At 42.2% G+C, this 12,701-nt stretch overlaps 1 protein-coding gene across 14 annotated transcripts in view; it reads left to right on the top strand.

The window, feature by feature from the left end:
• Positions 1-874: 874 nt before the first annotated feature.
• LOC18433116 (exonuclease V-like protein) overlaps positions 875-12,701 on the top strand; it is a 45,538-nt gene continuing 33,711 nt past the window's right edge. For 8 of the 14 annotated variants that reach the window (XR_016061398.1, XR_016061397.1, XR_016061396.1 and 5 more), the window contains exons 1-2: positions 984-1,706; positions 3,409-3,513. Coding sequence is in view for 11 of the 14 variants with exons in the window: in XM_088874619.1 (XP_088730745.1) it covers positions 1,266-1,706; positions 3,409-3,513 (546 nt within the window). In the remaining 3 variants the exon portion in view is untranslated. Of the gene's footprint in view, positions 2,075-2,811; positions 2,828-3,102; positions 3,166-3,408; positions 3,514-12,701 lie in introns of those variants that run through there. The other 6 variants (XM_088874623.1, XM_088874616.1, XM_088874621.1 and 3 more) reach the window with 6 other exon arrangements.

Below are 12,701 nucleotides of genomic sequence, written 5' to 3'. Positions count from 1 at the left end.
ATAGACTTAGATACAATATACGTCATGGACGCAATAGAACGTTGGGTACTGGAGGAAGATGAGCCAATGTTGCACAAGAAAGTGTTCCCTGAGGCTATCAACAACGTAGATGATGATGAAGGTGATGAGCAACATGAATGAGGAGGCAGCTCGCTAACATATCTACAATTTGTTGAAAATGTCGGTGGTGTTGCACCTAATGACGGAGAGTGAGAAGGGGGATAAGAAAAAATGAGAGAGATGATGATTCTGAGGTCACCATATTTCAACTAAATTATTTACATATCGAGTCCTAACCACAAGTGGGTGGGGCAAGCATGACAATGTAGGCGAGCGTGAAGGATGAACACGCTTCAAGGATTTTGGATTAAGAGTGCAACAAAACACTAACACTCATAGATTTAGATATACTCAGGTGGTCACTAATTTGGATGATTCGTTACAAGATCGAGTCAATGAATTATTATATGAATTCAATAAATGATACCAGTTTGACCAAAATGAAGAACAACATCGTTTTTTATTTTGATTTTAGATCGTATTTTATGAATTATATGCTTTATTATAGTGCATGTATAATTATATACTTCATCTATTATTATTAAATGCTTCTTCTTTTATGTGATGTAAATATAGTTCACGTATGATTATATATTTCATCCATGATGATTCTATGTTTTTTTTTTTATGTAATGTAAATGGTTAACAGTAGTTCATACATGAAAAACAAATCTCAATATTCATATATTAATGCAAAAAGAAATGAAAGTTAATAATGTAGTGTCTTCATTTTATATTAGATTTTAAAAAGAAACTTTTAGAATAGTTTTTAATAATTTTTTTAGATATTTGTAAGGCTGAATCCAAACGATCCGGTTAATTTACCAATCTGAACAGTCGATTCACGGATCTAAAGCGATTTTTGAAGCGCCCGATCCTAAGCACCGACCCGTTTTTAAATCATCGCCTAGTACGGGCAAGACGTTGAGGACCCAAACCAAAGACGAATGCACCATGCTGGTCATTTCCCTTCCAGCCAAAATTAGGTGCACCATCAACTCCCGTCTGCTTTTTTTTTTCCTATCACCCAAAGCCTTCGTTGCCAGCCCTCAGCTCACCAGGAAGCAGTGTCAACTGACAAGTAAGAACCCCACCCTTGAAGAAGAAAGTGTTAGAGGAGATGAGAAGTAATGCAGTCTTTGTCGACTTCAGTTTCTGATGGGAACAAAGGAGAATGAGCGGAAAAGGGAGGGACTTAGGGGAAAATGGGAGAAGCAAAGGAACAACAGCCCCCCTCGGCACCTGATATTCCATTCGAGCTCGTCTCCGAAGAAGAGATGGCATTCATCGAAGCTGCCCTCTCCTCTGCTGCTGCTGCCTTTGCCACTCGATCATCATCAGCCGCCATCATCAGAAGCTCTTCCACTTCTTTACCAGTTTCCCATTCATCATTGTCACAGTCGTCGTCATCGTCGATGGCCATAGCTGCATCTTCTTCTTTGGCAAACCCCGCCATTGCTTTGCGCAAGAGTAATGACACAATTATTCGTGGTTGCTCTACAAGAAAGAGTGGAAGGGCTGGGCGAATGAGTCATGACATGGAGGATATGGTCATGTCCCATAATAAGAGGATGAAGGTGCCCAAATCACCCTACTTGCACTACCGCAAGGGAAAGGGCCTTTCAGTCACCGACATCACAGCTACGGTATCTCTCTCTCTCGCTCTGATTTTCGTTATTCCTTTAATGCTGGAGTATGTGGATATGTGCTGGTGTTGTGGTTTTGGCATGATTAGAAGAAGAAGAAGAAAAAGAAGAAGAAGAAGTGGAGTCCAAGTTGGACAACAACTTTGAATTACTTTTATAGAGAACAATGGCATATTTGGTAATGAAATCAATGCCATAAAAATTGGTGGAATGAGAAACTTGCCCACGAATACAATGGATCTGTTGAACATGTTCTTTTCCCAATGAAAATGAATGTAATCGAGTGAGATCCAACAATTCCACATTCCTGTTGGGATCATTCCATTCTAATGGGTGGAGGATCACCAGCATGATTGGAGAAAATCGAGGTAGAAACTAAACTTCCTTGATGCCCAAATCTTACGCACAAGGGTGGCATTGACCCATTTGATTGAGTATTTCGTGCAATGTAGTAAGAAGCCCTAACCCAATCTTTTGACTTTTGAAATATAATTTTTGGTCTCTAATAGAATATATCACCCGCCCAAAAATTGAATGACTCCTTAATGTTGACTATGAGAGAAAATCTTTCTTGTAGCTGTAGTGAGCTTTAGCTATTTGCACGTTTTGATGCCAAGTTACCACACTTTGGACCTGGATTGGGTTCCTAGCTGGTACATTATATACCAAAAAGCTTTTGGAATCACCATGTAAAAGGAACCGTATGAACTTTGTAATGGCCTGAGTATTGGTCTTTTCTTCCATATTTATTGAAGCTGAGTTTAGGAACTAGGAGGCAAGGTTGATGTTTGATGGATCTGACACACTTGATTTATGCACAAAATGCCTGGTTAGTTCAATAGCTCCATGAGGTGCATCACAAGTGATATCATTTTGTGTGGCTCAAACTTGTTGCAAGATTTGGTATGTTAGTTAGTTAGTATTGAGAAGCTTGGATCTCCTAAAGAGAATTATATTCCTTCATAGTGTTGGTAAGCTGATCAATACTGGTTAGCCTTTCTTAACTTTTTGTTTTTTTGGATTTCAGGATTTTTTACTTTTTGCCCCAACATGGTATCAGCGGGGGTCATTGGAATATAGGAAGTCAGCGACATCTTAGCTTCTTGTGGATGAGTGATATTGTACCCTTTTTCCTTCAAAAAAGAATTAGAGTTTCAAAACATTCTTGGATTTTTATGTCGATGTTTATTTTTATGTTGAAAAGTTGACGTCCTCTTTAGTTGAACAGATTACGATAACAATAGAGTTTGGAAGTCATTTTTGCCAGATAGAATTCATTTAGCAGGATAATTTGTTTGTGGTTATAACTGGATATAAATTTGGTCTTCTCCAGTGCCTTTTAACTTTTCATTCTTCAACTATTAACTGAAGTTCTATAGTGTTTGGTTCATAACAGGGGATCATACAATATGCCATCACTAATCAGAAAAAGGGACAATTTACCATTAGGCTTTATTAGGTTAAACTTCTGTTTACTATCCTTTTCTGTTCCTCATAACTTTCCTTTCTAGATTTTACATGGCAATTGGTGAAATATGCTTGTGATTGCCTGTGAATTCAACATTTTTGTTAACTAGGCCCTGAGTTTTTCCTATATTTTTCATATTTTGTGCTCTTTTCTCATTTCTCTTCCATTTTCTTCGACTTCTCTTACTGCTATAGCAGATACACCATTACATGATACTATTTTTTTCTCGTTCAGGAATGGTGTGAAAAGCAAATGGAATTTATTCTTGTTCGAGGTAAACCTGAAAAGACAGTTGCAATGAAAGCAGGAAGTACACGTCATACAGAACTTGAGGCAGAGGTAATTCTCAAAGCTATGAGTTATGCTATATATGTCCTAAAAGTTTGTGGTAGTTCTGGAAATTTAAATATTCTTGGCCACAGTTCATTTAAACATTTCATTGTGGACCACGTCCAGAGTATGATTATCTTTTCTATTTTTATGCAATCAAAAAAATCGATTGTTGTGTATACATAAATTTACTAGTGGAAGTGTTGCACACATATTCACTCATCGTTTGTTGGCATTTATCTTTTCTTTCCAGTGGTCATTCTGGAGACTTGTCATGCGAGGCTAACCGCTCTTTTTTTTTTTCTTTTTGGTTAAATGATACTCTATTTCTGATGGCAGAGGCAAACTCTTTAAAGTAATGAATATTTTCTCCTGATTCAAATAGATAGGGATTGAAAATATGATGGATCTGACATGTATTTTTGGGATGTTATTTTTTATCATCATGCCATCAAATAGATTGGTAGAGTTATGTCCTTTTCAGCATTTAATGGAGATAATTAAATAAAACATTGCCACTCTTGTTACTTTGCATTATACTCTAAAACATACTTTGACTTCCATGTAAAAGGAAAAGAATTGGAATGGTTGAAGAAACCCTCTTGGAGTGGTGGTTCCTCCTTGAGTGAAAGTTTACAATGACTTTTATACATCACCATATAAGATGTTAATAGCAATCTACAAGGTGAATGGCATATCCCTACTGGCCTGCACTGCCCATGTGAGTGTACCTCTTGGGCAACTGAGACAAAATTGGGACGTAATGATTTTCCAGAGAGGAAGGTATTGGTCTATGCCTCAATCTGATGGGATGCCAGCTAATGCAGGGAACCCACAATTATGCCTTGATAAGCCTTTTAGTGTTTATCATCAACCTTCGATAATCTCTCTACAGGTGTGAAATGTTTAGGACTCGCTGGGCACTTTTGTTATTTATTCATGAGGGGCTAAAGAATTCCAGCTCTCAAAGGATCTTGTATCTTGATACAAAGTTGTAAGGACAAATGTTTGACAATGAAAGTAATTCTCAGCTCATACAATATCATGGCTAGATTAGCCCAGGTTTTCCAGGGTCCTGCCTCTTTGTATTAAAAAGAGTTAATAGTGCACAATGAAGAGCAGACAGAAGTCACTCTAGGAGAGAGAGAAAATAGATTAAGTAACCTCCCCTCCCAAATGACAGTACCCATGAATATGAAGATGAAAGGCAATGTGTACAATCATTCAAATTGCTAATTGGACTGAATTCATGTTCCGAGAAATGAGAGCATGAAGGAAAGAGGGTTCTCATGTGCAAAACTGAATTGCCGAAGAAACTGTTCCCATGTTTGCTAAGAGGTCAGTTGATTGATTCTGCTCACGGTAGAGGTGTGTGAACTCAATTTGTTTAAAGTGAGATGCATCTTTGATCAGGTTATTAACTTTCCTATGAAACTTCCGACCAACACATTGTGCTGGTACGTGAATTGATGTTGATGGTCAACAATGAGTGGTTCCACCAATAGATGTTGAATGTGTAATGCCTTAGCTATTTGGATCCCAATTTGAATGCAATGGAGCTCTGCATCATTATTTGTGCCTGTGATGGGTCTGGTGGGAGGCCTCTATAAACTTGTCATGACAATCTCAATGATTCCATGAAAACCAACTCTTTTCATGATTGCTTGAGCCATCCCTATTAAGTTTGAAGCACATGGATTGACATGGCAACCTTGTGTAAATTTTGGACTCATTAAAACTAGTTTGCCATGTATTATAAGGGAGGGGATGTTGTCCTTGCTCTGATGAATAGCATAATTGAGAACTCTTTCATGATCTTGCTTTTCTTTTGAAAATACTTGCATTCTGTTTCATATTAGTTGAGTTCTTTTTCAGCATATACAAATTGGATGGCTCAAAAGATATCCACAATTCTATGCAAATTTAGAAGGAATTTATTCAAAAACCAATTATATGTTATGTAGATTCTGTAATGTGGGCATCTCCCATGGACTGAGTGTTATACATCATTTTTGATGTACTTTTATCCCTGAGACGCATAAGGAGAGAGCCAGTAACACCGCACTGCAAAATAAGCCGAAAATTGGGCAACCTCTGAAAAAGTACTGGAACGGAAAGGGTAGTTTGGGATGCCCGAAGAATGCTTACAAAGTTTCGTCACATTTCGATAAGTTTTGATATGATCAAGATGAAATTCGGTTCTCAAATTCAGTTCTTATTATACTGAAAAAGGACCTTATAAGTACAAACCTATTTTCGGGGCCTCAAAACAGTATCAAACCACCGTCATTAGATCTGAAACGTCAAAAAACCCCTAGGGAACAAATTTGGGCTCAATCAGACCTTTCAGGACCATTCTGGGCCCAACTTACTATAAAAGGGTGGATTTTACACTATTGCGATGCAGCCTCGGTGAACCAGTTTCCATTTATGGAAACTATGTTTTCCTATTTCGGGATGATTTTCAAGTGCGCATAACTTGCTTGTTTTGAGTTGGAATAAGCTCAAATTTGGACACAAGCCAAGTCTTGATGACTCGGTTGTTTTGACATATGGCACATGTCATGACGTGGCCTGAAACAAGAGAATTTCTAGAGAGAATATGAGCTCGAAAACTTAAAAATCAGATTTTATACAAGAGGACATCCCCAACTTCATGAAGTCATAACTTGAGATCCCAGTGTCGGATCGTCGCAAATATAGGTCTGTTGTGACTGTATCGCGAAGGGCTATGATTTGGTATAGTTTATACGCACAATTGGAGGCCGGATAATGTGAATTTTGAGGTTGAAAAAAGCAAGATTTTCTGGTCTCCGAATCTCATTTTTTGACAACTTCCCAAATTTGGAATAAGCTCAAATGAAAACCAAATCGGATGAAATTTAGTGCAAAATGATCGTGACGATGCCCTCTTCAATTTGTGATCGAAATGAGGATTCAGAATGTCGCACCGGATTGGTAGTCGAAGTTTATGGACTTGGCCGGATGTTTGGTCCTTCATAAAAAATCCGTTTCATGACGATTGAATAGCATCAAAATGATCGTGATAGATCAAGCATCGATTTTACGACAATTGATCACTCGAATTACCGCCACAAGTATCTGAAAAAGCCCTCGAAGTCTAGCAATGGCAAGAGGCCCCTCATGGAGGCATGGTTTTTTCATTTGCTCAAAACAACTAAGGGGTATTTTGGTCATTTGGTCAAAAAATGGGATTTTATTTAATTCATTTAATATGAAATTTTCCACAATTTGGCTTAATTTTGAACAATCCACCATTGTTTTGTGATTGTTCTATATAAGAGTTTAAGTCATTTGTAAGGGGGTTGAAAAACCCTTGGTCATCTTTGTAAGAGTTCTTGAGTATTTGGAGTAATTCGTGTTTGTGCTTTTACTTTTACTTTGCTTATGAGTTTAAGACCAAGATGAGAGGAGAGAGAAACATTTTTTAAAGAGAAGGAATGCCCTTAGATCACCTCCTTTCTCTCTTCCTTCGTCAAGATGCCAGGCACGCACCTAGGTGCATGCACGTCATCACCATTCTCTCTCTTGCTCTCTCTTAGTTTGCCCATTCTCTCTCCTTTTAGTTTGCCCATTCTCTCTCTCCTCCATGCCACCAATCTCTCAACTCAATTTCTTTCCCTAAATTCTCTCTCTCTCTCTACACGCCCCTAACTCCCTCTCCGCCCTTATCCCTTAACTCTCTATCCACCTTTATCCCATAACTCCCTATCCCTTACCCCTTAACTCCATATCCACCCTCTCCCTACACGCCTCTCTCTCCTATACGCTTCTCTCACTTATTCCTCTCTTCACGCCCCTCTTCCACGCACGCCTAGGGCCGCACCTGAACGTGGCCTCGGCTTCCCCCTCACATCTCCCTTTCCTTTACACTCTTTTTATCTCCCCTTTTCACGCACACGCACGCCCAAGGATGCACTTGCGTGTGCGGCAACCTCAGGGCCGCACCTGAGCGTGGCCCTGGCTTTCCCCACACGTCTCCCTTTGCCCCTTTTTATCTTCCTTTTCAGGCACACCCACAGCCGCACTTGAGCGCGGCCTCGGCTTCCCCCTCATGTCTCCCTTTCGTTTGCCCCTATTTATCTCCCCTTTCCATGCACACGCACGCCACATGCACACGTCTCCCTTTCCTTTGCCCCTTTTTATTTCCTCTTTTCATGCACACGCACATGTCTCCCTTGCCCCTTTTTATCTCCCCTTTTCACGCATACGCCCAATCTGCACCTGAGCGCAAGCTGCACCTGAGCGCAACCCCGGCATACGTTCCCCTTCTCATCTTCCTTGCACTTTGCTTCTCTTCCCTATCCTCTGATAAACGCAGGGTCGCGCCTGTAGGCGCAATTCAGCATTATCGTCTTCTCCCCTGCTCTCCTCTCTTCCCCCTCTTATTCGTGCCCAAGCTTGGAGCCGCGCCTAAGGGTGGGTCCAGCACGCCACCCCTTTGTTCCCTCTTTTCTCTCTCTCATGCAACCATTCTCTCTCTCTCTCTCCTAGTTTGTTCATTCCCTCTCTCTCTCACCCCCACCCCCACGCAAGATTTCTCCTAATTCTCTTTTCCCATTCTTTCAACTCAACCTCTCTCCCTAAATTTTCTCTTTCTCTCTCCAAATCTCATCTCTACATCCTCACCCTCACGCCACTCTTCTCTCATCTTTTCTCTCTCTTACACGTACCTCCCTCTCTCCAAAATCTCATCTCTCCCCCACGCCATTATTCTCTCTCTCTCTCTTATCCTGTTCAATCTCTCCCTTCATTATCCCACGTACCCCTCTTTCTCTCAACTCTCTGAACCGTCTTTATCAACTCTCCTAACCCTCTTTATCTCTTTCAACTCTCCTAACAATCGTCTTTATCTATTTCAACCCTCCCAATCCCTTGAACCTCTCTCTCCTCTCCCTCACGTATTTCCCTCTACTCTCCCTCACGTACCTCTCTTTCCTCTCCCTCACGTACTTCTTTCTTCTCTCCAACACGCCAGTTTTCTCTCTCAAATCTCTCTCTTACATGTAAGCTCACACATACACACTCACATCACTCACACACTCACTCACACTCACACTCAAACTCCCACTCATACCACACACTCACTCACATTACATACTCTCACTCACACACTTAAATCGCACTCTTACATTCACACATGCTCACACTCACACACTACACTCACACTCACACTCACACTCATAGTCTCACTCACACTCAAATCACACACTCGCACATACACACTCACATCACATCACACACTCTCTCTCTTACACATCTCACTCACACTCACAGTACACGTTCTCTCTCTACCACACTCCTATCTCCACTTTTTTACGCACCCCTTTCACGCACTTCCACCCGCACTTCACCCATCCGAACCTACACTGTCTTGAAGACCCTCAACCCCTGAAGGTCATTTTTAGTGTGTGGATCCAAGTGCTACACATAGAAGCGAGGGAGCCGAATTCCAACCGCGCTGCAAAGACAACCGGAGGGCTTTCGAAATGATCTAAGAGGGCAAATCGCCCGGACGCGTCCCCCAAACCCAAATCGGCAAGGTGCTTGAGCCCTTCTATGTCAGTTAAAATATCTCTTTGTTGGTTCCTATCCGCACTATATGCACACGTGCGTGGGCCCTGCGGTTGTTTGAGAGAAGATTCCTTCGATCGGGTCCCCATATTCGGGCCGACTCGGGACGTCAAGAAATCCTCTCTTAAACAACCGGATGGCCCACGCGCGTGTGCACTCGGGCTTGGTTTCTCGTCGTCCCGGGTTGGCCCGAATATGGGGACCTGGTCGTAGGAATCCTCTCTCAAACAACCGTGGGGCCCACGCATGTGTGCAGGTGTGCTTGTAGTGCGGATATAAACCAACAAAGAGAGATTTTAACTGACAAAGAAGATCTCGAGCACCTACCTTGCCATTTTGGGTTCAATGGACGCGTCCGAGTGATTCGCCCTCTGAGATCATTTCGAAAGCCCGGTTGTCCTTGCAGCGTGGTTTGAATTCGGCTCCCTTGCTTCTCTGCGCATCACTTGGATCCACACACTAAAATGGCCTTCAGGTAGACTTTTTGGGGTTTCTTCCTATTGGTAATATGCTAAATTTGGGGTCTAGACTAGGGTTGAGGATAGACAGAGGTGTACTCAAAATAGTGTAGGTTCAAATTGGTAAAGTGCTGGTGAAAGTGTGTGAAAGGGATGCATAAGAGAGTGGAGATAGGAGTCTGTGGTCGATCAAAAGAGCGTGTAATGTGAGTGTGAGTGGGACGTGTAAGAGAGAGAGTGTGTGATTGTGAGGGTGCGCGATTTGAGTGTGTAATGAGAGTGTGTGAGTGAGAGTGTATGAGCTTACGTGTAAGAGAGAGAAAATTGGCGTGAGGGAGAGGAGAAAGAAGTATGTGAGGGAGAGGAGAGAGAGGTACGTGAGGGAGAGTAGACGGAAATACGTGAGGGAGAGGAGAGAGGAGAGAGAGGTTCAAGGGATTGGGAGGGTTGAAATCGATAAAGACGATTTGTTAGGAGAGTTGAAAGAGATAAAGACATTTGGAAGAGTTGATAAAGATGGTTGAGAGAAAGATGGTATGTGGGATAATGAGGGGAGAGATTGAACAGGATAGGAGGGAGAGAGATGAGATTTGGGAGAGCGGGAGGTATGTGTAAGAGAGTTTGAGAGAGAAAAGAGGAGAGAAGACTGGCGTGAGGTGCGGATGTAGAGATGAGATTTGGACAGAGAAAGTTTAGGGAGAAAGGTTGGTTGAGAAAATGGGAAGAGAGAATTAAGAGAAACGTCGTGTTGACATTAGAGAGAGATAATGAACAAATTAGGAGAGAGAAAGAATGGTTGCGTGACAAGAGAAAAGAGGGAACAAAGGGGTGGCATGCTGGACCCGCCTTTAAGCGCGGCTCCAAGCTTGGGCACGAATAAGAAGGGGAAGAGAGGAGAGCGGGGAGAAGAGGATAATCCTGGGGTTGCCCTTAGGCATGGCCTTGGCTTAATAAGAAGATAGGGAAGAGAAGCAAAGAGAAAGAAAGACGAGAGGGGGAGCGTATGCTGGGGCCGTGCTTAGGTGCGGCCCTTGGTTTGCGTTTGCATGTGCGTGAAAAGGGGAGATAAAAAGCGGCAAAGGAAAGGGAGTCGTGAGGGGGAAGTTGGAGCTGTGCTCTGGTGAGGTCCTGGGCGTGCGTGTGCATGAAAAGGGGAGATAAAAGGGGGCAAAGGGAAGGGAGACATGAGGGGGAAGCTAAGGCCGCACTCAATGGGCCCCTGGGCGTGCGTGTGCGTGAAAATGGGAGATCAAAAGGGGAAGGGAGACGTATGGGGGAAGCCGGGGCCGCGCTCAGGTGCGGCCCTGGGCTTGGGTATGCGTGAAAAGGGGAAGATAAAAAGGGGTAAAGGAAAGAGAAACGTGAGGGGGAAGCTGAGGCCACGCTCAGGTGCGGCCATGAGCGTGTGTGGAAGAGAGGGGCGTGTAGAGAGGAATGAGTGAGAGGAGCGTATGAGAGAGAGAGAATTTACAGAAAGAGATTGAGTTGAGAGATTGGTGGTGTGGAGGAGAGAGAGAATGGGCAAACTAAGGAAGAGAGAATGGTGATGACATACACGTGCCTAGGTGCGTGCTTGACATCTTGATGAAGGAAGAGAGAACAGAGGTGATCTAGGGGCATTTTCTCTCTCTAGAAAATGTTTCTCTCTCCTCTCATCTTGGTCTTAAACTTGCAAGCAAAGTAAAAGCACAAGCACAAATTTTACTCCAAATGCTCAAGAACTCTTACAAAGATGACCAAGGGTTTTTCAATGCCCTAACAAATGACTTAAACTTTCTTATATAGAGCAACCACAAAACAAGGGCGGATTGCTCAAAACTAAGCCAAATTGTAGAAAATTACATGTTAAATGAATTAAAATAAAATCCCGTTTTTGAACCAAATAACCAAAATACCCCTTAGTTCTTTTGAGCAAATGAAAAAACCATCCCTCCATGAGGGGCCTCTTGTCATTGCTAGACTTTGAGAGATTTTTCGGACGCTTGTGGCGGTAATTCCGGCGATCAATCGTCGTAGAATTGATGCTTGATCTGTCACGATCATTTTGGTGCCCTTCGATCGTCTTGAAATGGATTTTTCATGAAAGGCCAAAAATCCGGCCAAGTCCATAAACTTCGACCTCCAATCCGGTGCGATCCATGACGTTTCAAGTCCTCATTTCGATCACAAATTGAAGAGGACATTGTCACGATCATTTGTACTAAATTTCGTTCGATTTGGTTTCCATTTGAGCATATTCCAAATTTGGGAAGTTGTCGGAAAATGAGATTTTGGCTACCGAAAAATCTTGCCTCCAATTGTGCACAAAATCTATACCAAATTGTAGCCCTTCGCGATACGGTCGCAACATGTATTTGCGATGATTCGACACAGGGATCTCAAGTTATGACTTCACGAAGTTTGGGGTGTCTTCTTGTATAAAATCTGATTTTTGAGCTCATATTCTCTTTAGAAATTCTCTCGTTTCAGGCTACGTCATGATGCGTGCCATATGTCAAAACGATCGGGTCGTTGAGAGCTAGCTTTTGTCCAAATTTGAGCTTATTCCTACTCAAAAGGAGCAATATATGAGTATTTGAAAATCATCCCAAAATGGGAAAATACAATTTCCATACATGGAAATTGGGCTACACTGCAATAGTGTAAAACCCACTCTTTTATAGTAAGTTGGGCCCATAATGGTATTGGAAGGTCCTCCCTAGGTGTTTTTCGACGTTCCAGATCTAATGATGGTGGTCTGGTACTGTTTTGAGGCCCCGGAATTAGGGCTGTAGTTATAAGGTCATTTTTCAGCATAAGAGAAACTGGATTTGAGAACTGTGTTTCGTCCTGATCATATCAAAACTTAACGGAATGTGATGAAACTTTGTGAGCATCCTTCGGGAATCCCAAACTATTATTTTCATGCCTTTTGAAGCCGTTCCTGTACTTTTTCAAAGGTTGCCTAGTTTTAGGCTTATTTTGCAGTGTTCCCATGGTTTGGCGGTGGCTTGGGTACCGGCAGGACCAAGTTGTTACTGGCTCTCTCCTTATGGGTCTCGGGGATGCAAGTACGTCAAAAATGACGTATAACAACTTGCCCCGCCGAATGCTGCTCTTCGAGAGAAGAGAGAAGTGTAGCATTCAGATCAAATTTTTTTCGTC

The sequence above is a fragment of the Amborella trichopoda genome, chromosome 8 (assembly GCF_054954075.1).
Source record: "Amborella trichopoda isolate Santa Cruz 75 chromosome 8, AtrichopodaSantaCruz75HAP2 v2.0, whole genome shotgun sequence".
Classification (NCBI taxonomy): Eukaryota; Viridiplantae; Streptophyta; class Magnoliopsida; order Amborellales; family Amborellaceae; genus Amborella; species Amborella trichopoda.
Note: the sequence above shows the minus strand (reverse complement) of the source record. Positions and strands in the feature narration are given on the sequence as shown.